The 25,630-nt window shown below is 40.6% G+C and overlaps 1 protein-coding gene and 1 long non-coding RNA gene across 3 annotated transcripts in view; one reads left to right on the top strand and one right to left on the bottom strand.

The window, feature by feature from the left end:
• The first annotated feature begins 4,094 nt into the window (after positions 1 to 4,094).
• GJD2 (gap junction protein delta 2) overlaps positions 4,095 to 25,630 on the top strand; it is a 34,392-nt gene continuing 12,856 nt past the window's right edge. The window contains exon 1 of the mRNA XM_003987299.5: positions 4,095 to 4,800. Within this exon, the coding sequence (XP_003987348.2) occupies positions 4,570 to 4,800 (231 nt within the window). The 5' untranslated portion in view covers positions 4,095 to 4,569. The remainder of the gene's footprint in view (positions 4,801 to 25,630) is intronic.
• LOC111560842 overlaps positions 7,752 to 25,630 on the bottom strand; it is a 43,552-nt gene continuing 25,673 nt past the window's right edge. The window contains exons 2-3 of one of the 2 annotated variants that reach the window (XR_002742986.2): positions 15,040 to 17,659; positions 7,752 to 8,422 (exon numbers count right to left, since the gene is read on the bottom strand). This is a non-coding gene — a long non-coding RNA (uncharacterized LOC111560842). Of the gene's footprint in view, positions 8,423 to 10,820; positions 13,052 to 15,039; positions 17,660 to 25,630 lie in introns of those variants that run through there. The other variant, XR_006599359.1, reaches the window with a different exon arrangement.

Genomic DNA, 25,630 nt, shown 5'->3' on the forward strand with positions numbered 1-25,630 from the left:
ATTTGTTCTAGCTCTGTGAAAAATGCTGGTGTTATTTTGATAGGGATTGCACTGAATATGTAGATAGATTGCTTTGGGTAGTATCGACATTTTAACAATATTTGTTCTTCCTATCCAGGAGCATGGAATCTTTTTCCATTTTTTTGTGTCTTCTTCAATTTATTTCATAAGCTTCCTATAGTTTTCAGTGTATAGATTTTTCACCTCTTTGGTTAGATTTATTCCTAGGTGTTTTATGGGTTTTGGTGCAATTGTAAATGGGATCAATTTCTTGATTTCTCTTTCTGTTGCTTCATTGTTGGTGTATAGGAATGCAACCAATTTCTGTGCATTGATTTTATCTCCTGCCACTTTGCTGAATTCTTGAATCAGTTCTAGCAGTTTTTTGGTGGAATCTTTTGGGTTTTCCGTATAGAGTATCATGTCATCTGCGAAGAGTGAAAGTTTGATCTCCTCCTGGCGGATTTGGATGACTTTTATTTCTTTGTGTTGTCTGATGGCAGAGGCTAAGACTTCCAATACTATGTTGAATAACAGTGGTGAGAATGGACACTTCTGTCGCGTTCCTGACCTTAGGGGGAAAGCTCTCAGTTTTTCCCCATTGAGGATGATATTAGTGTTGGGTCTTTCATATATGGCTTTTATGATCTCGAGGTATGATCCTTCTATCCCTACTTTCTTGAAGGTTTTTATCAAGAAAGATGCTGTATTTTGTCAAATGCTTTCTATCTATTGAGAGGATCATATGGTTCTTGTCCTTTTATTGATGTGATTAATCACATTGATTGTTTTGTGGATATTGAACCAGACCTGCATCCCAGGTATAAATCCCACTTGGTCATGGTGAATAATTTTTTTAACGTATTGTTGGATCTGATTGGCTAATATCTTGTTGAGGATTTTTGCATCCATGTTCATCAGGGAAATTGGTCTATAGTCTCCTTTTTTAGTGGAGTCTCTGTCTGGTTTTGGAATCAAGGTAATGCTGGCTTCATAGAAAGAGTTTGGAAGTTTTCCTTCCATTTCTATTTTTTGGAACAGCTTCAAGAGAATTGGTGTTAACTCTTCCTTAAATGTTTGGTAGAATTCCCCTGGAAAGCCATCTGGCCCTGGACTCTTGTTTTTGGGAGATTTTTGATTACTAATTCTATTTCCTTACTGGTTATGGGTCTGTTCAAATTTTCTGTTTCTTCCTGTTTCAGTTTTGGTAGTGTATATGTTTCTAGGAATTTGTTCATTTCTTCCAGATTGCCCATTTTATTGGCATATAATTGCTCATAATATTCTCTTATTATTGTTTTTATTTCTGCTGTGTTGGTTGTGATCTCTCCTCTTTCATTCTTGATTTTATTTATGTGGGTCCTTTCCTTTTTCTTTTTGATCCAACTGGCTACTGGTTTATCAATTTTGTTAATTCTTTCAAAGAACCAGCTTCTGGTTTCATTGATCTGTTCTACTGGTTTTTATTGTTGTTGTTGTTTGGTTTTGATAGCATTAATTTCTGCTCTGATCTTTATTATTTTCTGTCTTCTGATGGTTTTGGGTTTTATTTGCTATTCTTTTTCCTGCTCTTTAAGGCATAAGATTAGGTTGTATATCTGAGATCTTTCTTCCTTCTTTAGGAAGGCCTGGATTGCTATATACTTTCCTCTTATGACTACCTTTCCTGCATCCCAGAGGTTTTGGGTTGTGGTGTTATCATTTTCATTGACTTCCTTGAACTTTTTAATTTCCTCTTTAACTTCTTGGTTAACCCATTCATTCTTTAGTAGGATGTTCTTTAGTCTCCAAGTATTTGTTACCTTTCCAAATTTTTTCTTGTGGTTGATTTTGAGTTTCATAGAGTTGTGGTCTGAAAATATGCACAGTATGATCTCGATCTTTTCATACTTACTTAGGGCTGATTTGTGTCCCAGTATGTGGTCTATTCTGGAGAATGTTCCATGTGCATTGGAGAAGAATGTATATTCTGCTGCTTTAGGATGAAATGTTCTGAATATATCTGTTAAGTCCATCTGGTCCAGTGTGTCATTCAAAGCCATTGTTTCCTTGTTGAGTTTTTGATTAGATGATCTGTCTATTGCTGTGAGTGGGGTGTTGAAGTCCCCTACAATTTGGTACTACTATCAATGAGTTTCTTTATGTTTATGATTAATTGATTTTTATATTTGGGTGCTTCCACATTTGGCACATTAATGTTTACAATTGTTACATCTTCTTGGTGGATAGACCCCTTAATTATGATATAATGCCCTTCTTCATTTCTTGATATAGTCTTTATTTTAAAGTCTAGATTGTCTGAATTAAGCCAGTATTCTGGCTTTCTTTTGTTGACCATTAGCATGATAGATTGTTCTCTATCCCCTTACTTTCAATATGAAGATGTCTTTAGGTCTAAAGTGGGTCTCTTTTAAATAGCATATAGATGGATCTTGTTTTCTTATCCAATCTGTTACCCTATGTCTTTTGATTGGAGCATTGAGTCTATTGACATTTAGAGTGAGTACTGAAAGATATGAATTTATTGCTGAATTTATGTTGCTTATAGAGTTGGAGTTTCTGGTGGTGTTCTCTGGTCCTTTCTAGTCTTTGTTGCTTTTGGTCTATTTATTTGTTTTGGTTTTGGTTTTGGTTTTTCCATCTTTTCTCCCCTCAGAGAGTCTCCATTAAAATTTCTTGCAGGGCTGGTTTAATGGTCACAAACTCCTTTAATTTTTGTTTGTCTGGGAAACTTTTTATCTTTTCTTCTATTTTGAATGACAGCCTTGCTGGATAAAGAATTCTTGGCTGTATATTTTTCTGATTCAACACATTGAATATATCCTGCCACTCCTTTCTGGCCTGCCAAGTTTCTGTGGATAGATCTGATGCAAACCTGATCTGTCCTCCCTTGTAGGTTAAGAACTTTTTTCCCTTGCTGCTTTCATGATTCTCTCCTTGCCTGAGTATTTTGTGAATTTGACTATGATATGCCTTGTTGATGGTCGGTTTTTGTTGAATCTAATGTGGGTCCTCTGTGCTTCCTGGATTTTGATGTCTGTGTCTTTCCCCAGGTTAGAAAAGTTCTCCACTATGATTTGCTCACAAAACACTTATTTCTCTCTCTTCCTCTTCTGGGACCCCTATGATTCTGATGTTGTTCCTTTTTAATGAGTCACTGATTTCTCTAATTCTTAAATCGTGCTCTTTTGCCTTAATCTCCCCCTTTTTTCTGCTTCATTATTCTCCATAAGTTTGTCCTCTGTATCACTGATTCTCTGTTCTGCCTCATCCATCCTTGCCACTGCAGCATCCATTCGAGATTGCAGTTCAGTTATAGCATTTTTTATTTCATCTTGACTACCTTTCACTTCTTTTATATCCACAGAAAGCAATTCTAATTTATTTTTGACTCCAGCTCGTATTCTTATTACCATGATTATAAATTCTGGTTCAGACATCTTGCTTGTATCTGTGTTGGTTAAGTCCCTGCTGTCGTTTCCTCCTGCTCTTTCTTTTGGGGTGAAGTCCTTCATTTCATCATATTGAAGGGAGAAAAGGAATTAATGAGGTAAGAAAATTAAAATTAAAAAAGTATTAAAATTAAAAAATTAAAAACACACACACAAAAAAAATCAAATAAATGATACTAGATCCTAGGTGTGTTTTGGTCTGGGTGTTGAAAGGGGCTTGACAGATTAGAGAAAAAAATGGGAAAGAAAAAAAAGGAAATCGTTTGAAAATCTGAAAAAATGAATACACTGAAGTAGACTAAAATTAAATGATGTAAGGAAAATAGAATTTGAAAAAATTTACACAAAAGTAAAAAATATAGTAGAAAAAAATTAAAGAAAAATATTTTTAAAGAAATTTAAAATAAAAATGAATTTTTTCTCTTTATGTATTCAAGAAAAGGAACAAAAAAAAAAGAAGAAAGAGAGAAAGAAGAAAAGAAAATTGAATAAATGGACCAGCGAACAGACTGAAATACAACTGAAATTACTTTATTTTCCCCTAGGAGTCAAACTATGAAGTGCTTTATAGTCCATAAACTAAGCAGGCAGAGAGACTTGTGTTCCTGAAGAGCGAGGTTGGCCCAGTTGGGCAGGGTTTAGTGTAATGGCTCCGTTCTCCACTAGATGGCGCTGCTTAGCTTACTGGGGTGGATTCTTGAGGCGCTTGTAGGTGCGTATGCGCATGCGCGGAAGCATTGCCCGTGGCATCACCCTGTTACCCACTGTGTTGTATCAGATCTGATCTCCGCGAGCAATCGCGCACCTGTCCTTTGTCTTCAGCTTCCATCCACTCCCTGCTTTTACACAGTCCGTGACCAAGCCCCAGGCAACACCTCCCTCCTGAGTTTCGTCTCAGATGCGGCTGTTTTTCCCCGACCCTTACTTCTGAGGGACTGCGGCTTTGACCCATTAGGCCGCTCTGCAGGAGGGTCTCACCAAGCAATGGCCAGGTGCTGGCCGCACCCAGGAACATTTGCTGGACCGGGCTGCTGCCGATGCCCAGAGACTGCGGCCGGGTGCCAGCCCGCCCCAGAAAAAGTTTGCAAGATGGTGTAGCATCAGAATTTCAGGGATTATGGAAAATCACAACACACATCTGGCACCAGTCTTCACCCTTAATGACCTTGTTCCAGCACCAGCGAATGTGGTTGTTCTCCTGGGTCCACTGGGGCCTTATCTTTGGGGGACCACACAGCCTCTACCAGGTGTCCTCCCAGCAGGGCAACCACCTCTCCCGTGCGGCCTGAAGAACCCTGGACTCCACTCTGCTCCTGGGGATTCGCCTTTCTCACCAGAGCACTGCCAGGTATTGAGCTGTGGAGTTAAGACTCTATGCTCCCCCTGTTTATAGTCTTAATGGAATTTAAACCCTCTCCTTTCTCCTTTCTCGTTCAGTCCCTAGGGCTGTTTCCACTTTTCCACTTTCTCTCCAGCTGCTTTTTTGGGGATGTTGTTTTTCCCGTATCCCCTCCCCTCCCCCCCCCACCGTCCTCTCTCCACACACAAAAATACCTCCTGCCCTCCGCAGCTTCTCCCCCAGTTCACCTCTCTGCGCCGCGTACCTGCTGAGTTCTGTGGTTCAGGTTGTGCAGATTGTTGCATTAATCCTCCAATCAGTTTTCTAGGTGTGCAGGATGGTTTAGTGTTGGTCTGGCTGTATCTCATGGACGTGAGACACACAAAAAACTTCCACACTGTTCTGCCATCTTGGCTCCTCCTCCCCCCATCAGATATCTTTAGTAAAGTTGCCAGTGTCATTATTCAAGGTCATAATTGTGTCTTTATAATATTCACTCCCAAAGTATCTCTTGATTCCTGACTCTGGGCAGTAGTAGTTTCAGGGGACACAAAGGTGAATCAAAGCACATTTTCTGTGCTTAAGGAGTCAGAGTTTAGAGCTCCATGTTTAGCATAGAGGAATGGAAGTCCTTCTTTGCATTAAGCGTTAAATAATAAGTAAAATGGCAGCGTTTCAAACCCCCCACCCCCAGCTGTGTCCCATAGCATAGATAGATTGGCTTAAAAGCTAGGTATTAACCAAGAAGATGGAATTGGGGCATATATGAGGAGATGACTTAACCAGTCTCTGTGTCCTTTTTTTTTCATTTCCTAAATTGAATACATAAGTATTATGAATTTTATCCTCAGACTATAGAATGAATACTTCAACTTTAGGCAACTGGCTGGGCTATCGCCTAGGTGCTTTCCATGTATGAATGGAAAGGGAATAGATATTGTTTTTTCTCCTTAAAAGTAGAAGTTTTTGGAATCAACATCTGATATATGCATAAGTGATAAGCACATAGATCTTGTTGAATTCTGAGGTTTTCTCATCTTTGCTTGGTGATATGTATAAGGTACTCGAACAGCTAAATATTCTCATAATTGTGCTGCAGGAAGACAGTGAGGCCACAAAGTTTTTTTTAATGTTTTATTTATTTTTGAGAGAAAGAGAGAGAGCTAGAGCGAGCAGGGGAAGGGCAAAGAGAGAGGGAGACACAGAATCCGAAGACAGGCTCCAGGCTCTTAAGCTGTCAGCACAGAGCCCGATGCAAGGTTTGAACTCATAAACTGTGAGATCATGCCCTGAGCTAGGGCCAAACGCTTAAACGACTGAGCCACCCAGGTGCCCCAAGTTTGTTTTTTTAAGGCTATCGTCACATGTGTAAAATATTTGAGAGGTCTATAGTGAATGTGTCTTTGGTTAAGATGGAATGTAAATAACCTATAGAGATCATGATATTTCTTCTCAATTTATAATGAAAAGACTATTTTGTTAATTTCTAACATCCCCAACACCATTTCTTCATTTTTCCTAACAATGGTCATCTCTTAGCAATGGTCATTATGTAAATGAGATTAAATAATCAAAAGAATATGGAGCACTTGGGTGGCTCAGTCGGTTAAGCGGTTAAGCGTCTGATTCTTGATTTCAGATCAGGTCATGCTCTCGGTTTGTGAGTTTGAGTGCTGCATCGGGCTCTGCCCTGGCAGTGCAGAGCCTGTTTGGGATTCTCTCTCCCTCTCACTTTGACCCTCCCCTGCTCTCTCGCTCTCTCTCAAAAATAAACTAAGAAAAAGAATTTTTTAAAATAATCAAAAGAATACAGTTACAGAGAAAAGGAAAATTACTGAAGAAAATGGAATAGAGAAGCAGCATCAGTTGACTATAACAATGTCACTTTTCTCTCCATTTCTTCTATGGAATCTGTTATGGACTGAATTATTTCCCCCCAAATTCATATGTTGAAACCCCAACCCCTAATGGGACTGTGTTTGGAGATAGAGCCTTTAAGGATGTAATTAAAATTAAATGAGGTGATAAGGGTAGAACCCTAATACAATAGGACATGTGTTCTTATAAGAAGAGAAAGTACAAGGAGTGTGCATGTACAGATGAAAGGGCAGGTGAGGTCACAGCAAGGAGGCAGCCATCTGCAAGCCAGGAAAGACGTCTTACCGGAAACCAACCTGCTGGCACCTAGATCTTGAACTTCCAGACTTCAGAACTGTGAGAAAACTAATTTCTATTGTTTAAGCCTCCCAGTGAGTGCTATTATGTTAGAGTAGCCTGAGCAGACTAATACAAGATTTTCCCACCTGTTTGACCTGATGGCCCAAGATTCATGGTTTACCATGGTTTACAGGCCTCTGAAACAAAAGAGTGTCTTCCTATCTGTTTCTGACAAAACTTCCAGGCAAGTCTCAGTCTGGTCAGGCTTAAAGACTGAGTCATACAATCTTCATCATACGGACTGGCCAATATTAAGTAAGGGAGGGGTAATTCTCCAACAGAAGGCAACAAAATGGCATACACACAATACTGGATGAGCTAGAGCAGAAGGGAAAAATGGTAGTTTGTGGGCGAGGGCTCCAACTTCCAGTTTGGGAGTTCTATATGATATAACAGGTCCTGAGAAGGGCTTGAGAAGAGCAATGCCTTCACTTAAACAAAAGTGGGGGGTAAGACTGAGAAACTTTGGATGGTGGTATGTGTGACTGACCAGACTTTTTCCAGACTCCAGTATAGCCCAGGACCCAGGAACCCAGTGATCTCTCTATGACCAGATTTGCCAGGTGTTTTAAAAAGAAATAAGTCAGATTCACTTTGTGATTAACAAGACACAAATGCTATAAATATCTCCTAGTAACTGATAGGTAGTGAAGAAATTTTGAGTCTTTTAGGCCAAAACTGGCAAGGGTTGTTGATAGTCGACTTCAGATTGTTAACTTTAAACAGAGCAAAGAGTAATTTTATTTAAGCAAAGAAAACCCGACTTTATTCAGAAATAACAGAAGAATTACAATTTGGGACAAGCAGGCCATGGTGATCCATTAGCAAGTCCAAAGGGACAAAGGGAAGGTCAGCTTTTATTGGGTTTTAGGAGGATATTGTAGGAGCGTGGCTTAGAACAAAAGTTTATGGGAGAAGAACAAGAATTCAAGGTTGTGGTTTCTTATTGGCTACAAGTGGGGGTTACTGCAATGTTGCTGGGGCAGGGAGGGATCTTCTTTCCTTTTCTTAAATGCAGGAGACAAAATTCCTATGTGAAAAATGTCCTCCTTTGCCAGAATAATTCTGATCCTCCTTCCCGCTGGTTACAGTGGTATATGCACGAGAGCTCCCCCTTCAGGGCTTCCCCCGCTCCATTTTAGATGAGATTTCCTTTATTTTCACAAGGTCTGGGCTCATTATACAAGGAATTTCTCCTTCTGGCGGAACTTGGCTGTTGCCATGGCAACCAAACTCTCATTTGGAAGCTACAGGATAAAAGCATTGGAGAGATTGTAGAAGTATACTTTTGGCCACCAGTGAGCCTGATGGTAGAAGTTCAGTTGATGTGCAATCGATGCAAGCAACACTGACCAGGCAGATAAAGAGTTCAAGACTGGCTCTCTTCAGTTGTTGGGGTTCTGGGCTCTCTTCCCTGCTTGGCAAAGGAGAGCTGAGTCAGGTGAGAAGTAAGCAGGGTGGCCTGCAGGAGTCTTAGCAATGTTGTTTGCTTATTGTCCTACATTGTTTTACTGCAGCTTCCTTGAGAATCAGGGTTGGGGAGGGGAAGCAGAAAGAAACAGACCCAAGGGAAGGTTTCAGTAAAGCTGAATTAAAATATGGCATTAGTAGTAGATGAGTAATGGACTCTGTAGGCAAGTGTCAGCAAGGACTTGGGTTAACAGGTTCACTTGAAGAGCTTTGGAAATACTACTGGATAGTGACAGGGTATGCATCATGTAGGGTAGGAGATGAGAGTGCAGGTACCATGTAGGAGTTTTAAAAGCAATTTTAAAAAATAACGAAATTTACCAAGACATCTTTAACTTTAGGATCTACACTTTGAACTTCTTTTCCAGTGTCTTCTACCCAATGCTGGCTACCCAGGACATTCTCCCTACCACTCACATTTTTTTTTTTTTTTGAGAGAAACAGAGTGTGAGCAGGGGAGGGATAGAGAGAGAGGGAGACACAGAATCCAAAGCAGGCTCCAGGCTCTGAGCTGTCAACACAGAGTCTGATGTGGCGCTCGAACTTACCACAAAATCATGACCTGAGCTGAAGTCAGATGCTTAACTGACCGATCCACCTAGGCGCAACCCCCTTTTTTAAAAAAAAATATTTATTTATTTTTGAAAGAGAGACCTACCACTCACATCTTGATGAACTTCCCTTTTCTTCGCTTGCATTTCCCTAGAGAACAGACCATGTTAGCTAGCGTGTCAGTTACCTAATCTATATGCCTGGGGGAAAGTTAGAGAAGATATTTTCCCACTAGAGAACACACTTATAATTTGATGATAGTTTTCTGTATGACATTGTTTATTCTTTTTATTATACTAATCTGAAGGAATGATGTTGCAGAGGGCTTTCAGTCAAAAAGATTGAAGTTCAAATCCTGGTTCTGCCTTTAAGTAAATAACTTAGCCTCTCTGAACGTCAGAACAGAGGGGCTCACTAAAATCATGCTCCCAGAGTTACCATGAGGCTGTAGTGATATCATGTACTAAGACACCAAGCACAGTGCCCAGTACAAGGACAACTGTGCTTCAAGTGAACTTCAACCCAGTTGACTTCCCTTCCCCAACTGCTTTTTTTTCTTTCTTTCTAGCATGGATTATGAAGATTCAGTCTTGAGGGGTGGATAGAGGAGGAAATGAGTTGTAAAGTTCCCTTCAAATCACATTGCAATGGGTTCTCCATAGATGTTGAAATTTTCTTGAGCCAAAGAATCAGAATAGGACAAATGAAGGAATAGAAAGCTTGAGAGAAAGAAAAAAGGCAAAGAGGAAACCAAAGCTCTTGCTTGGAGACCTAGAAGACAAATTAAAGGAAGTTGTGGTGGGGAGGCTACATCATGAGCGCATGTGTGTGCATGTGTGTTTGTACTCCCACACAGAACACGGGTGAGAGCAATCAACAGAGGGTAGAGCTGTTGGCCATGTGGAGAGGATTTCCTTTCTGTTCTTCTGTGCTCTTTGACTTCCACCATCCTCCCTTCCCTTCTTCTGGCCCCCATTCAAGAGCCTTGGTTTCCCCTCTTTTCACTTTACATCCATGAAATTAGCATAGATGGGCAAACAGATGTTCAATTGTTTCAAGTAACATTGACAGTAGAGAATTTGGTTCCACAAATCATGTCTCCCAGCTAACCCCTTTCTTACCAACTGGGCCCTTGTGGGAGAGCCACTTTGGGAGACAGATTATTCCTACCCCACTGCGCCTCAGCTTCCTGGTTCCATGCCATACACCTGCCTCACTGGACTTCTCTCATCTTCTCTGGGGTCTTGAGTTCTATGTTCCTCGGCCCCAGTTTCTGGTCAGTGCTCTTCTAGCCTTAAGGACAGAACCTTCCTCAAACTATTTCAGGTTAGGAAGAGAGTTTGTTAAAACTATATAGAGGAACTCTCAGAACCTGAAAACAGAAAGTAAGGGATAATAGTAGACCCTACTTCATTGTTTTGTTAGATTAGATAATATATTTGAAGGGTTTAGTGCAGTGTGGGCACAGAGGATGCACTCAATCATTGTTAAATAATATTCTTAATATCCTAATCTTTAACATCTTAGGCATCCAGCCCATTGGCTACTATACCCATTTTATTTTCAAAAATTGAGACCTTAAGTGGCTATTTGCCTTACATCATGCTGTTAATAAATGGCAGAGCCCAGAGTCGGGATTCTTGAGGCTGTTGCCCATCCTAGTCAGCAGCCCGTCGATCTCATCTCTGAGGCTAGCTGGAAAGCAGAGGACATGCTCTCAGCACGTATTCAACCCACTAGTAAGAAGTTGAGTTCCTGTCATATTCTCAGTGTTCAGAAAGGAGCTTTAAGGAGAAAAAGAAAATTATCCTGTCAAATAGTTTAAATCTAGTTGGAAGAATTGATTCTTTGTTTGATTGATTGATTAAGCCAACATATGCTTATTGGGATCTTTGTACTGAGTGCTGGGGACAAAGCAGACATGGCCAGAATACTCATGTGGCTTACATTTCAGTGGTCCAGTGTGTTTATGTGTTGGGGTGGCGCTGGGGGAAGAACAAATGTCCAAATCTACATATACATAGATAGAACTTGATCTCAGCCCAAGGAGGAAATAGCAGAGTGCAGTGAATGGGGATTCTAGTAGAGAGGAAGATTCCAATTAGGTAAGACTGTCAGGGAAAGCCTCTTTGTAAAGGCAACATTAAATCTGAGTTCTGAAGAATGGGAAAAGTCGGCAGTAGAAATAGCATCTGTAAAGACCCAGATGTGGAAGAGTTTACTGTGTTGAAAGAAGTGAGAGGAACCTAGTGGATGAATGTGATGAGGGATGAAGGGGTTGGTAGATTAAGTGCCACTGGAGAGGTGGTCATAACACCCATTATACAGGGCCTCTGGACCATGATAAAGTTTGGCTTCTATTCTAAAGGTAACAGAATGATGTTAAAGGGTTTTAAGCTTACAAATATAAAACATATTTTAAAACCTTATTCTAGGTACCTTGTGGGGACTGGACTGGAGAAACAAGAGTGAAGGCACATAAAATCTAGGAGCTCTTACATTGATGCGGGCAGGAGATGCTAGGTCTTGGATCTGGAGGAATCTGTGAAGATGGGGAGAAGTGTAGATAGGGTCAAGATGGGTTTCATAAGCAGCAATGACAGGGTGTGCGGTGGGCTGGATGAGGCAGGCAAGAAGAGGGAGCAGCCATTGAGGCTACCCAGACTGATGGCTTGGCTGGGCTAGGTGTTTTCAAGGAAATTAAAATTTCAAGGTAATTTAAATGCAGCTCCAGTCCTACATGGGAGAGAGGGCGTTACCTAAAGATGGGGTTTGCCTTGAGTCTTGAAAAGTGGTAAGGGTTTGGGAGAATGGGAGGGAGACTGAATGGGCAGAGAGTGGTTTGAGGGACATGAAAGTGGTGGGGAGACCTGACTCAGAGAGTGTGTGGTGGGGAGGCAACAATCCGCTTGATTGGGACCCAGTAGGATGAGGGCTAGGGCATGGGTTTTGGAGACACAGGAGAGCAGTGTCCTTGCCTATAAAACACAGATGACGCTAGAACCGCCCTTCAAAGTTGCTGTGAAGATTAAATGGAATAAAGTTGATACCATGCTCAGACCTTGACACATAGTAGGACCTTAGTTAATGCTCTATAATCATTACCATTAATATTTTTACATTTACATATATTTATTTATATACAGTGTATGTGATATATATTACACATTATACGCACACACGTGTTTGTATGTATGTGCATAAGAATTGAAAAACAGGTGTGGGAATTTGGATTTGATATGACAGCATGTGTGTTTTCTGCTGGTATGTTTTCTGAGAGGTGAAGTGATCCACTGAATGATATTTAAAGAAGGTGAATTCTGGCATTTGGATCCAGAATGGCCTAGTGAGCAGAGATCCTTACTGAATAACTCAACAGTCCAAGAGCAGCTAGACAGTTTAGGCAGCACATACTCCAAAGGCTGAGAATGTAAACCTTCACATGCCAAAGGAGAGAGGGACCTAAATAACGTCATGACTTCGGGATATAGGGTTCAAAGAGTTCAATTAATAATCACCATGGCCCTACATTACAGGGCCTTTTCATAAAATCTAAACTGGCTTCCTGAATTCTCAGTGTAGGAAGCACTTTTCATACCACATTGAGCCTCCTCTCAAGTTAAAGCAACTTATTTTAAATGTGTTTAAATCTTACAGTAAAGGGTAGCCATAGTCTCCTTTATACCCACTACTCTAGTGTCAATTCCATTGTGTTATAATAACTGGTTTGATGTTAATACATAAAAGGGAGCTCCATCACTGAAATAGAGTATGAGGATTCCAGTTTTTAAAAAGAAAACCGTAGGTTGGTAGGGATGAGCATTTCAGCAGGAAGAACTTGATGAGTGTTTACTCCAAATATAAATCTTAATAGGGAGGACATAAAATATAAAATATATATTCAAACTCTTAAGAGAAAGAAGCATGATACAAGGAATTGAAAATCTAGTACAATAGTCACATGACGAATTGAAGCCTCCATCAGCTTGGGTCCCCACAGGATTAGAATGAGCAGTGCCTCCTGCAGACACAAAGCATAAATGAGAAATAAACTGTTATGTTAACCTGAGCCCGTTTGTTACCTCTGCAAAACCCATCCTGTTCTGGCTGTTCTCACCAGCTCTGGACACGGAACTCCCCAGGATTTCACTTTGCCTTAGGGCTCTGAGGTAATTTTGTGCCAGCTGAATAATACATTTAAAATAATAAATGTAATACAGGATTTTTGTTATTTCAGGTGGGATAATTGTTCAGGGTGTCCAAAGTGTCACACTATCTGAAATGGATGTCTAGTATATCTAGTTTGGGATAATTTTTTTGTGTTTGCAGGGGGGCCGGGGTAGGGATGGGTTTTATTTGGCCTACAAATGAAGTAGAAGATCTATCTGAAGTTCCATCTTGTTGGTTCAACATGTGAGCAGAATGCTAAGGAAGTAGAAATGAAAGGTTTCATCCAGGTTACTTTGCTTTAGTCTGTGTCCAAAGTTTGCACCCAAATCTGCCTCATCATAGAATTATCTTTTTTTTTTAATTTTGGGTTATAATTCATATACCATACAATTCAGTCATTTAAAGTGCACAGCTTAATTGTTTTTTAGTATATGCACAGACAAGTGCAACCATTACCACAGTCAATGTTAGAACATTTTCATCACCTTAAAAAGAAACCTCATACCATTTAGCTCTTGTTCCTGTGTACCCACATGTAGAAGGACTCCCCAGTCAAGAGTAAAATTATGACCTTGTCTTTATATAAGTCCTCAATTGCAAGAAAAATAAGGAAAACAGTCAGGGCCTTTGTTCATGGGATTCCTTCCACATGGGCCTCTTTCTCACTCATGGCCAAGAACCTTGACAGCACAGAGAAGCCTTCTTGAGACTTTCATTGCAGTTAGACTCCTCCTTTGCCTCCACCCTTGGTTCATTTCTTTCATATCACATATTATATTATTTTTTGTTTTCACTTTATTGAAGTGTAGTGTATGTACAATAAAACATGCCCATTTTAAGCAAGCAATTCATCGACAAATATGTATAACCAGTGACAACTACCCCAATCAAAATATGGCACACATTCCATCATGCCCCAAATTCCCTCCTGTTCCTCCAAATTCAGTCCTCTCCACCTCAATCCAAGGCAACCCTTCCTATTATTACAGATGAGTTTTATCCGTTCTTGAACTTCATACTAATCATAACTTAAATTGTTAGCTCACCTCTTTGCTGTCTCTACTACTAGACTTTTTTTTAAACCATCATTTTCTAGTACAGCATGTCTAGCACAGAGCTAGACAGTGTCAGAACGGATGAATCCCAAATCATTCTATTTATCAAGTTTAATTTTTAAAAAAAAAGTGAAGCATCTAAACATTTGACAGTAACAGTGAGGACTTTATTGTGAGGTCTAACAAATAGGAGTCTCTTGTTCATCTCTTTTGCTCTCTCGCCCTACCCTTTTTCATCACAACAATGTCAAAAGTAGCCAGGTAGGGGAGAAAGCTGGGTAGAAGTCACATTCTTTTGCCTTTAGGCAAAATGTATTATCGTTTTTTAATGAAAGGGTAGGAATGGTCTTACTCATTTGTAATGTTTTGAAACTTTCAACTTTGAGCTTTCAACTTTGTCAGTGAAGACATTTCTTTTTATTTGTTTATTTAATTTTTTTTTAAATATGAAATGTATTGTCAAATTGGTTTCCATACAACACCCAGTGCTCATCCCAAAAGGTGCCCTCCTCAATACCCATCACCCACCCTCCCCTCCCTCCCATCCCCCATCAACCCTCAGTTTGTTCTCAGTTTTTAAGAGTCTCTTATGCTTTGGCTCTGAAGACATTTCTTAAGGGCATCTTGCAAATCCATCCATGACCTTGACAACAGGATATGAGATCAACTCAAACTGCATCTCCATTTCTGAAAATACACTCAAGATTGGTGTCTTACCAGCAATGTCATGGCAACTCTGACAAAACGTTGTTACTATGATATAATCAAACCTTGAGTCACATACCTTTGAACTGGAACTTCTCATTCATGCACAGGGGAGTATGGGGTCACATTCAGCATCTCTGCCTTGTAGATGGAGGAGCTGAGGTATAGAGATCCTTCTACAGAGTGTTCTTTGCTTCTTTGCATGCATTCACTGCAGGCAGTGTGTGCATCTCCCTTCAGCCAAAGTTCTAAATCTCTTTCTCTCTCAACTATCTAGGACACATGAGAATTAACCTACTCATGTAGATTACAGGGCCCCAGCCCTCATTAACCTTAATATTGAAAGAAATACAGCTTTTGTGGTAGGAGAAGTGGAAATGCCCTTCCACTCTGCACAAATAGCAACATTTGCATGAACAGAGGAAATGGACTTTTTAGGAGGTAGTTTATCCAATGTAAACATTTGTTTCCAGTTAGTAAACATTTCACATATATAACACTCCTGGATTGGTGGACCTGTTTATAAAGCATTGTAAAATTGCATCCCTAAAGTTATCTTTTTAAATAGTAGATCAGGATGATGTCTACTCTGTATTTTCTTGATGTCCTTTGAATTAATGATTCTGTCCTAAAATTCTTTCCTTCCTCTACAGGAGGTATTTTAGTGCTATTTGTTGAAGAACTGAACAGCTGGGCCCTTGGTTTTTAAATATTGAAGTCAAATGTGCCCTAAACCTTCTCTTTTCCAGATGCAGGCTGTCTGTCCCCTGCTTGCCAGGCCTGACCTGGGTACTTCAATGGGATTTAAGTACTGAGCGAATCTCAGTCATGTCCTCATCCCTTCTCTTTGAAGATGTTGCTTTTGTTAATGACCCTGGGCTTGGGGGGACAGTCACCATTTGGGGGGAAGAGAAGAGGAAAGAGAGGACAGGATATAAATTCATAATCCCCAGCAAATTGGAAACATGCCTGAGGACTGGTTTGTGCCTCTGAGAAGGCAGAAATGGGAGGCGAGTGGGGAAGAAGCAGCAGGCCATGGCTGCGGGTTGGCAGGACAGATTCTAGAAGCAAATAAGCCCGTGTAAGAAAAGTTGGGCAAGTGGGCCATGTACACAGAAATGGTAGCTTATGAAACGCTCTCATTTTGCTAAGCCCTGATGATGCCCCCATCACCAGACCAGGGTCAGGCTTTTCCAAGAAGGCTGGGCAAATATCCATAACTGCTCATTCTGTTTCAATCCCTCTCCAAATAGTCATTACTCTCCTGCTGGCCCAGGCCAGCAGGCAAGTATTCAATTGCCCACCAGAATGAGTTGATACTGTTTGGAACTGTGTTTTTCAAACTGTAGGTCACGAGCCATTAAATGATTCTTGAAATGAGTTGAGTAGGTTCCAACCAACATTTTTTTAAAGAAGCAGGGCAGAAAATAGAAAACATCAGGGTATGTTGTGTATGGTGTGGTGCATGGTGAGGGTGAATAATGTTTTGTGGAACTTGGTTTTAGTCTATATGTTTATGTACTGGATTGCAACATAAATGTGGGTTTGTGTGTGTGTGTGTGTGTGTGTGTGTGTGTGTGTGTCTATCATGGTGAAAAAGAGCATTTGAAAATTACTGGTTTACAGCTACAGATTTTCAGATATTCTTTCAAGAAACCATTTTATTAGGAGGCTTTTCAAATATCCATATAGGTAGTGACAATAGTAAAACAGACCCCTTGTATCTTCATCTAGTTTCCAAATTGTCTTTTATAGATAATACTATCCTATTCATTTCCTTCAGTAATTTTTTTTTCTTTCTTTGTTCTGTCTTACCAAATGCAGGGAAGATTTCAGACAGAATCAAAGTAATCCTTCCTGATGGTTCAAGTTGTGAATATTTCAGGTCAGTTTCGAGAGCCTGCTTGAGAGGCCTCAGGAAACCCCTGGGAAAAACAAGTTTGGAAGGAGAACTGAGGCATACCTCACAGATGCTGCTTGCACAGCACTGTGCCTCTTCTGGAAGAGCAGTCCTGTCATCCGGTTTAGTTCAAAGTTCTCTTCCCCCATTCCCTTTTTACCTCCTCCCCCTGAGAGAATACAGAAGGAGAGAGCTGGGCGGAACCTGAGAACTTCTAGTCCATTGCTTTGTTTTACAGATGAAGAAACTGAACTCTAAGGGTGGGGACTGAAGTATCCAAGAGAGCCTCTTTTGTAATGCGGTCTGTCACAGTCCCCACAGGAACCTGGCATTAGGGTCACCCTTTTACAGACAGCAAACCAGGAGACAGAGAAATTAAGTATCTCACCCAGAGCCTTTGACAACATCATTAGTGAATCAGGAAAAAACATGAAGTCTCTTCCTTCCCTCTCAGTACTTTCCTTCTTAAGATTGGACCAAGTAAGTCAGGGTTTGGATGGGGTGTGTGTGGAGGGAGGGATGGACCAGGACGGGGGAGTCACCAACTTGCATCGTGGTCCTGTCCCTTTCTTCAAAGCCACTTCAATCAGACAGAAGTGGCCCTGGTGCATTATCAAGATTGTCCCATGCACTTCTGCACACTCAGGACTTCACTTGCTCCCCAGACCTCACAGCCCAACATATTCCCAAGAATGCTTTAGGTGGTTTCAGAAGTTACATCCAGGACTTGGCCATCCCTTCATAAGCTCCAGCTCTGTGTGCAGTGTGGAATTTGAACTAGGAACTCCTACAGAAACTCCTACAGAAAAAGAAAAAAAAATAAGCTAAATTAAACAAAAACCTTACAACGTAGGAGAGATCAGTTGTGCCCCTATGTAAGGAGATAACACGTATAAGGCAAAGGCTAGTGTAGTGCCTATCTAGCCCATATTTAGTAACTGGTAGCCACTTTAAACCTTCTTCCCTAAGCTTTCAAACAACTACTTCTACTGCTCTCCCCTTCTCTTCTTTGTATTTCGTGACTTGCCCCTGTCAACCTCAAAAAGAAAAGATAAGCCAGAAACTGAAACTCCCTCAACTTCCTAAAGCAAACACACAAATTCAGGTCTTTGCATTAGAAATCACTCTGCCTCAACCCAACATTCCACTGCAGTCGCTGTTCTCTTTCTCTTTTTCAGAGTCAGACCCCTCAGAGGGACTGCCTCCTTTTCCTTACTGCTCACTTCTCAGCCCACTCCAGTTTGTCACTTCACTCCACCAACACAGCTCTTGTGAACATTTCTGATGACCTCCATGGTGCCTAATCCAAAGAGTCATTTTTGCAATCCTTATCACAGCTGACAACTGCCTCTTGGTGAAATATCTTCTTTCCTGGCTATACTCTTGGTTTGCCTCCAATGTGTAGCTTTTCCATATTCTTTGCAGGTTCATCTCCACCTGCCAGCTGTAACAGAACTTGTCAGGACAATGACTTAGGCCACCTTCCCATGCCACAGTGTCTCCATAAGTGAATTTGCCCATGTCCCCAAGGATTGATTGCCACCTTTATATTTCAAACATTTATATTCAACTACCTCCTTGAATCGCTACTTGGGTCTCAAAGGCACTTTAAATTCAATTGGTCCAAAAGCAAACTCAAAATCTTCACCTCCAAGCCTGGTCTTATTCTCATCTCTTGGAAGTGGCAAGACTCCATACAGTGATGCCAGGGACTCATCTTTTCACCTCTTTCTGCCTCGCTAATCATGGACAATCTATCAGACTGTCCTTTCGAATGTTCTTCTAAAAATCTTCTGACTCTGATGAAATGAATTTCACCTCCTCTGCCTCCTTTTCCTCACACTCCCAGTCTCACCCGATGCTACAATAACTCCCGCACATCTCTTCTTGCCCCTCCAATTGAGATCAAGAGCAATCTTTTTTAAAAAAACACTTTTTTGAGAGAGAGAGAAAGAGAGTGTGTGCGTGAGTGGGGGGTGGGGAGAGAGAGGAAGAGAGAGAATCTTAAGCAGGTTTTGCATCCAACGTGGAACCCCAACTTGGGGCTTTATCTCACAACTGCAAGATCATGACATGAGCCAAAATCAAGAGTCTAATTGCTTAACCAGCTGAGCCACCCAGGGGCCCCAACTGCAATCTTTTAATACTGCAAGTCTGATTAATATCCCCTACCAAATGAAACCTGTCAATGGCTTTCTGCTACTTTACAGATAAGGTCCAAGCCCTAAAGCAGCCTGCAAGACCTAAATGGTCTGGCCCCACCTCACAAACCCCTACCCCTTCCCCAGCCTCAGCCCTACTGCCTTATATATGTCTACTCCCACTGCCAGGGTTTTGCACATGGTGGCTTCTCCATTTAGCGTGCTACCTTCCTCCCTACTCCTGCACTCCCCCACTACCCTCCATAAACTTACCATAGTTATAATTTATATTTTTTGTAATTCTTTGATTAACATCTGCCTTCCCTTCAGACCATTAGGTCTGGGAGAACAGTAAACCTGTTCCTGGTCATTGTATTATTTTCAATGCTTAACATTAGGCCTGCCATACAGGTGTTTAAAATTTGTTTCAGGTAAACCAAAAGTTCTTTTGTACTCCTCCTCAACCCCCTTCTCCGGTTTTGGTTTCTGTTTTGTTTTGTTTTCAGTCTTCTGAAATTGGGAACTGTTCTTCTAAGCCATGACTCTGTATTTTTTTGTACAGTTCCCAAATATTCATAAATCTCCTAAATATCCCTGTAGAAAACATAGGCTGTGGTTTCCTGTATTTAACATTTATACAAATGAAGCCATCTTCTACTTATCAACCAGCACCTTCCTTTTTTTTTTGTTTATGAGATCTATTTTTATTGATATCTGTGGAGATGGATGTAGATCAAGTTCTTTCATTTTTTGCTACTAGATACTACGCCGTAAAATAAATAAGTCACATTTTGATACTTCTATCAATGAATTATGTGTTTTGTTTTTTAATTTACTGTGATTTTGGTTTATTTATTTCGTGTCCTTGTCTTCCTTTGCTGACAATTATAGACTAAATGTTTGTGTCCTCCGAAATTTGTATGTTGAAGCCCTAATCCTCAGCGTGATGGTATTTGGGGGTGGGGGCCTTTAGGAGTAATTAGATTTAGATGAGGTCATGAGGATGGGGCACTCATGATGGGATTCGTGCCTTTATAAGAAGAAACACCAGGGAGCTTGCTTTCTCTCTTTCTTCTCTGTCTGAGGAGTTAGCAGGAAGGTGACCATTTGCAGTCCAGCAAGAGAGCCCTTGCCAGGAACTGAATAGGCTGGCAGCTTGATCTTGGATTTCCAAGAACTAGGAGAAAATAAATTTCTGTTGTTTAAGCCATCCAGTCTGGTATTTTGTGATGGCAGCTGGAGCAGACTAAGACACTGACTTCTAGTGAACTGATATTTTTTCTACTAGTCTGGAAAGTTTACATCCCATTTCCACTTATTTGTGTTTGCTCTTAAGCCTTTAATACACATTTAACTTAACACAACCTAAAGTTATTTTCTGTGGCACTCGTGTTATGTTGCTGTTTTTAAATTTGTTTTTATCCCCACTTTGCCCACATTAAGTATTTACAGTTGATACTTACCTTTATGAACAAGACTACCTTTTTTTTCATAATATTTTCCCCCTAACATTCCACTCTGGGCTTAATTTTTTTTCTTGATTGACAGTTCTTCATTATTCTTTCAGTGAAGACCTATGACGAGGAAACCCTTTAATTCTTTGTCTCAAAAAAATATTTTGCTGTCCCTCTCTAATATAGTTGGGTATATAGGCATAGAAAAATCACTGCAAGGCAGTGCTTATATCTGAATGGAATAGTTTTCTTTAGCTGCTTATGTATTCTAATTTTTCTAAGCTGAATGTTATTTGTGCAACTTCTCAAAAGTCAAAAAGTACACAACGAAACACAGTAAGACATGAAATACTTTGACCACTGGCTCATCAAATCAATGCCAAATCTTCACGTATTGGGATCGTGTTTCTGCAAGATTTTCTTCAGGAGAACCGTTGAAGGTGATGCTGTTGCCATGGCATTATACAAGTAGTTCCCTTAGATATTAAAATGGAAGAGTCACGTCACTCTAGGCTCAGGTTTCAGTTACTTTGGGCTGCATTTATCTGCACAACTTTAATGCAAATGTGCCTTTACTCCTGCTTTCTACTTGATATTAGAAATTCTTCTCAGTCACGGAATGGAATGTCTGCCTTCATGCAGACAATAGTCTTAGGGCTGAAGTGTGAAAGAATCATCTCGGGCACCCATTGTACCTGGGAAGCCTGACTATATCCCCGCTCTGCTTCCAAAGCAGATTCTTTTTAATGGCCTTGAGAGCAGTATCTGTGCATGGGATGGAGAGCCTGAGCACAATCCAGGTCCCCTCCGGAGTCACTGGATTTCAGAGAATTTCACAACAGTGAAAATTAGATTTCTAGGGAGAGACCACAGCCAGTGACACTGAGTTAACATCATTTTTCCAGCTGCTTGAGGGACCTGGTCAGCTGGAGAAATCTGAATTTTGTTCACACAGAATTTCAGTTAGTCAATTTGTCCACACTGCTATTTTATTTTTAGCAGATTATGTTTAGATTCTTGTTTTCTTTTGGGTTTAGGTTTAAATTTTTTTTTTCTGGCTCCTATCATACTGCATCCTGCAGATTATGTGGGCTCCAAATCAGCTCCTCATATTTGTAGCCATAGATTTCTTTAAAAGAAAAAACCCCAGCCAAACCACTCCTGACATCAAAACTCATTTGGTAACATGGACTTGCAAACTAGAAAAAGCCAGCAGAATGTCTACATTTTGGGGGCACCTGGGTGGGTCAGTCAGTTGAGCGTCCAGATGGGGCCACAGTTGATGATGGGGAGACAATATGACCAAGGGAGTGATTGAGTGACCTCTGCACTCTGTTAAAACCACCAGTTCACTACTGCCCCCTGACTCCCAGAATGTTGGCAATCAGATCTGAATTCCCCAGGCAGGACACTGGTGGATTCTTTTTAGCAGAATCTGACCAGCCCAAGAGAAAGATAAAAAAAAAAAAACAAAAACAAAAAACAACCCAAATCAGAGGTTTTTAAATAAATGGCCCAGAGACATAACTCAGGATTTTTCAGCCAAAACTACTGACGTTTTGGGCAGTATAACTCTTTTATATGTGTGGGTTGTCTCGTGCTTGTGGGATGTGTAGCAGCGCTCCTAGGATCCAAATACCAGATGCCAGTAGCACTGCTCTACCCTGAAGCCAGTAGTCAACAGGCCCCACCCACCCACCTGGAGTTTCCAATCAGTTTCATAGTATTCCATTCATTCTTAAGCATGAGCTGACAACCAGGGAGCCTGGGAGGCATAGTGGGGTAAACATCCTACTTCCACCCAGGTCATGATCTCACAGTTGGAGGGCTCGAGCCCCATATCAGGCTCTGCGCTGACAGCATAAGCCTGCTTTGGATTCTCTGTCTCCCTCTCTCTCTGCCCCTCTCCCCTCCTAAAAATAAATAAATATTTTTAAAAAACAAATATATGAGCTGACAACCAAAAGCCAGAATATATCTGAGAAGGAAAGCCTGCAACGTGAAATATGGAGAGAGAAACAATTTTTTTTTCAATATATGAAATTTATTGTCAAATTGGTTTCCATACAACACCCAGTGCTCATCCCAAAAGGTGCCCTCCTCAATACCCATCACCCACCCTCCCCTCCCTCCCACCCCCCATCAACCCTCAGTTTGTTCTCAGTTTTTAAGAGTCTCTTATGCTTTGGCTAGAAACAATTTTTTTTAATTGTTTTCAATGTTTATTTTTTGAGAGAAAGAGAGACTGAGCATGAGTGGTGGAGAGGCAGAGAGAGAGGGAGACACAGAATCCAAAGCAGGCTCCAGGCTCTGAGCTGTCAGCACAGAGCCAGATGCAGGGCTCGAACCCATGAGCCATGAGATCGTGACCTGAGCTGAAGTCAGATGCTTAACCAACTCAGCCACCCAGGTGCCCCAAGACAGAAACACACTTTAAAAATAAAGAGTAAACACAGACCATGCAGGGAGAAGAAAACCTCAAAAATTATATTATTATTCCGAGAGAGAGACAAGACAGTGCAAAAGAACTATTGCAAATTAAAATTATTATAGAAATTTTAAAAAATGAAATAAAAGGAATGCAAGAAAAAGTTTATGAAATCTCCCAGAAAGCAGAACAAAGAAATAAAGAATTAAAGAGGAAGATAAAAATTAGACAACAGGTCCAGAAGGATGAATATCCAAGTGATCAATTCTAATAGAAGAGAACAGAGCAAATAGAGGTGAAGGTCTGAAGGAAATCATCAACGAAATAATCTAGGAACCTGTCCCACAACTGAGATGTATGAGTTTGTAGCCTGAAAGGGCCTCCTGAGTATGTAGCACAGTAGATGAAGAAAAGATCTACATTAAGGCAAACTATTGTGAAATATGAGAATACAAGGGTCAAAGAGAATATCTGAAAAATCTTCTATAGAAAAAGTTGCACACTTTTGCAACAATGTGAACATCTTTGTACTTCTCAGGGGAAATACTGGAAGCTATAAGACAATGGAGGACTATACATTCGGAAGGAAATGGTTACGCAACAGGAGATGGAAGTCAATTGCAGATGTGAGAGGCCTCTAACATTTTCCTCCCGTGGGCTATTTGTCAGAAAATTAGTAGAGGAGGTACTTTATCAAAACAAGGGAGGACCCCACAAAAGAAAAAACCTGGGGCAAACCATTGCACACAGAAGAGAGGGAAAGGGAACTCCCAGGATGATGGTGATGGTACATCCCAGTGTATCAGTTGCTCGCTTCTCTAATTAGTCCATATTGGAGAAGTCAGAATGTTGTGGAAGAAGTTTCTCTAAGAAAATGTAATGGACAGAACATGGCATATTCAAATATTTTGAGGGATAACTGGGACAGAGAATTTGGGGTTGAAGAAGTGGTAAGACTTTAGAAAATCAAAACAACCAACAAAAATGCTCAGATCAGGGAGAATAAAATTTTACACAAAAGAGAAATTATGGGATTCCACAAAACTAAGCTGGGAATAGGACTTACATAACACAATATACACTCTGACTATCCATTCAACAAAAGTATGATACAGTTATTTCAGGAAGATGGTAGAATAAGAAGAGTGAAATATGTGCTGCGTTGAGTTGGTAGTGATGGACGTAAATACTGAATCCTCTTCTTCCATGAAGGGAAGTTAGATTGTGCCTAATACTTGATCAGTCTTTGTGAAGATATGCCTGTGTAGATATGCACAGATCATATTTCATAGATATATGTATACATTGATCTCATGGTTTTGTGCAGTTGGACCAAATAAGTATTGGCTTAAGCATTCAGTTTGTGTTGTGGTTCTTGGCTTAGCCATCTCTTAGCTGTATGAGTTGAGCAGGTCATTTTAATGTCTCTACGCTTTTAAAATGGGAGATTTTATTCAATGAACAAGCAACTATTGAGCAATTCCCATGTCCTAGAGTAGGGAGATAAAAGATACAGTCCTTGACTTGAAGTCCAACAAGGGAGGCAGACAAGGAAACTGACGGGATTCGTAAAGAATGCTAAGGAAGCACAAAGGGCGAATGCAGACTGACATTATATTAAGTACTTACTATGTGCCAGGTTATATGTCATGTAATGTTCCCAGCAACCCAGTGGTACTTTCCGCAATTTTACAGTGAAGGAAATCAGTACTCAGAAAGGCTAAATAATTGAACCTGTAGCTAGCTAGAAACTAGCTACAGATCAGAATTTAGGCCCAAATCTCTCATGCTCTCATGTCATTCTCTCTTTAGAAACATATGCCCCCTAAGGGGCACCAAGCCTAGATAAGAAAAATGTTGAGATCAGAAAGAATTCCTGAGAAGGTGGTGCTGGAGATCAAAATTGATGGACTCTGGCCATGGAAAAACCCGGACACTAAATCTCTCTCTCCTGGACCAGTGTCCTATTGCTGCTCTATTTACGAAGCTTTACTTAGTAAATATTTGAGTGACTATTACATCCCATGGATCATGCTAGGTACTGAAGGGGTAAAAGCACAACAGAACAAAAATAAAACAGTTCCTGCTCTGGATAAGTTTATGGTCTATTGGTGAGGATGATTATTATACAGCATGGAAAATTATATGCTGGGAGCTCCTAATACAACTGTGCAGGAGATGTGGTGGAGAAGGAAGGGACCTTCCTAGGGGGCATAGCTGGACTGAGTCTGGAGGAACAAATGGAAGTCAAGAGAAGGCAGAGGAGCAAGGTCACCCATGTGCACATCATAGCGCCCTGTCAGTGTGCAGAATATTTTGGGAACTCACTGCTTGTTGTATTTATTCTGGGCCTGGAAAGTAGGTTTATGAATATCTTCAGTGATAGCAAACCCATTCTCTGAAGGGGAATTTGATATTGTGAAAAACCAAAAGTTACTGGATATTCATGGACAACAGAAGGAAACTTTCCAACTTGTATCCTGGAGAAGCAGAAGGGACCCGAATCCCAGCTCACAGTTGCCAAGAAACCCTATATGAGGCAGGTGCAAAACATTTTTCCCCCTCTTTTAAATTCAGACTCATTAAAATATGTATTTTCAGAAGCCACTAATGAAAATAAATTGGGCAATCAGGCTGGCTCACACAACTTATAGTAAAACACGAGGTGTGATTTTTTTCAAGTAATGAGGATCTTCTTACATGCTAACAAGGGGTTCTGGAGACAATTCTAAAAGAGGATTCTCAGA

Source organism: Felis catus, chromosome B3, assembly GCF_018350175.1.
Source record: "Felis catus isolate Fca126 chromosome B3, F.catus_Fca126_mat1.0, whole genome shotgun sequence".
NCBI lineage: Eukaryota > Metazoa > Chordata > Mammalia > Carnivora > Felidae > Felis > Felis catus.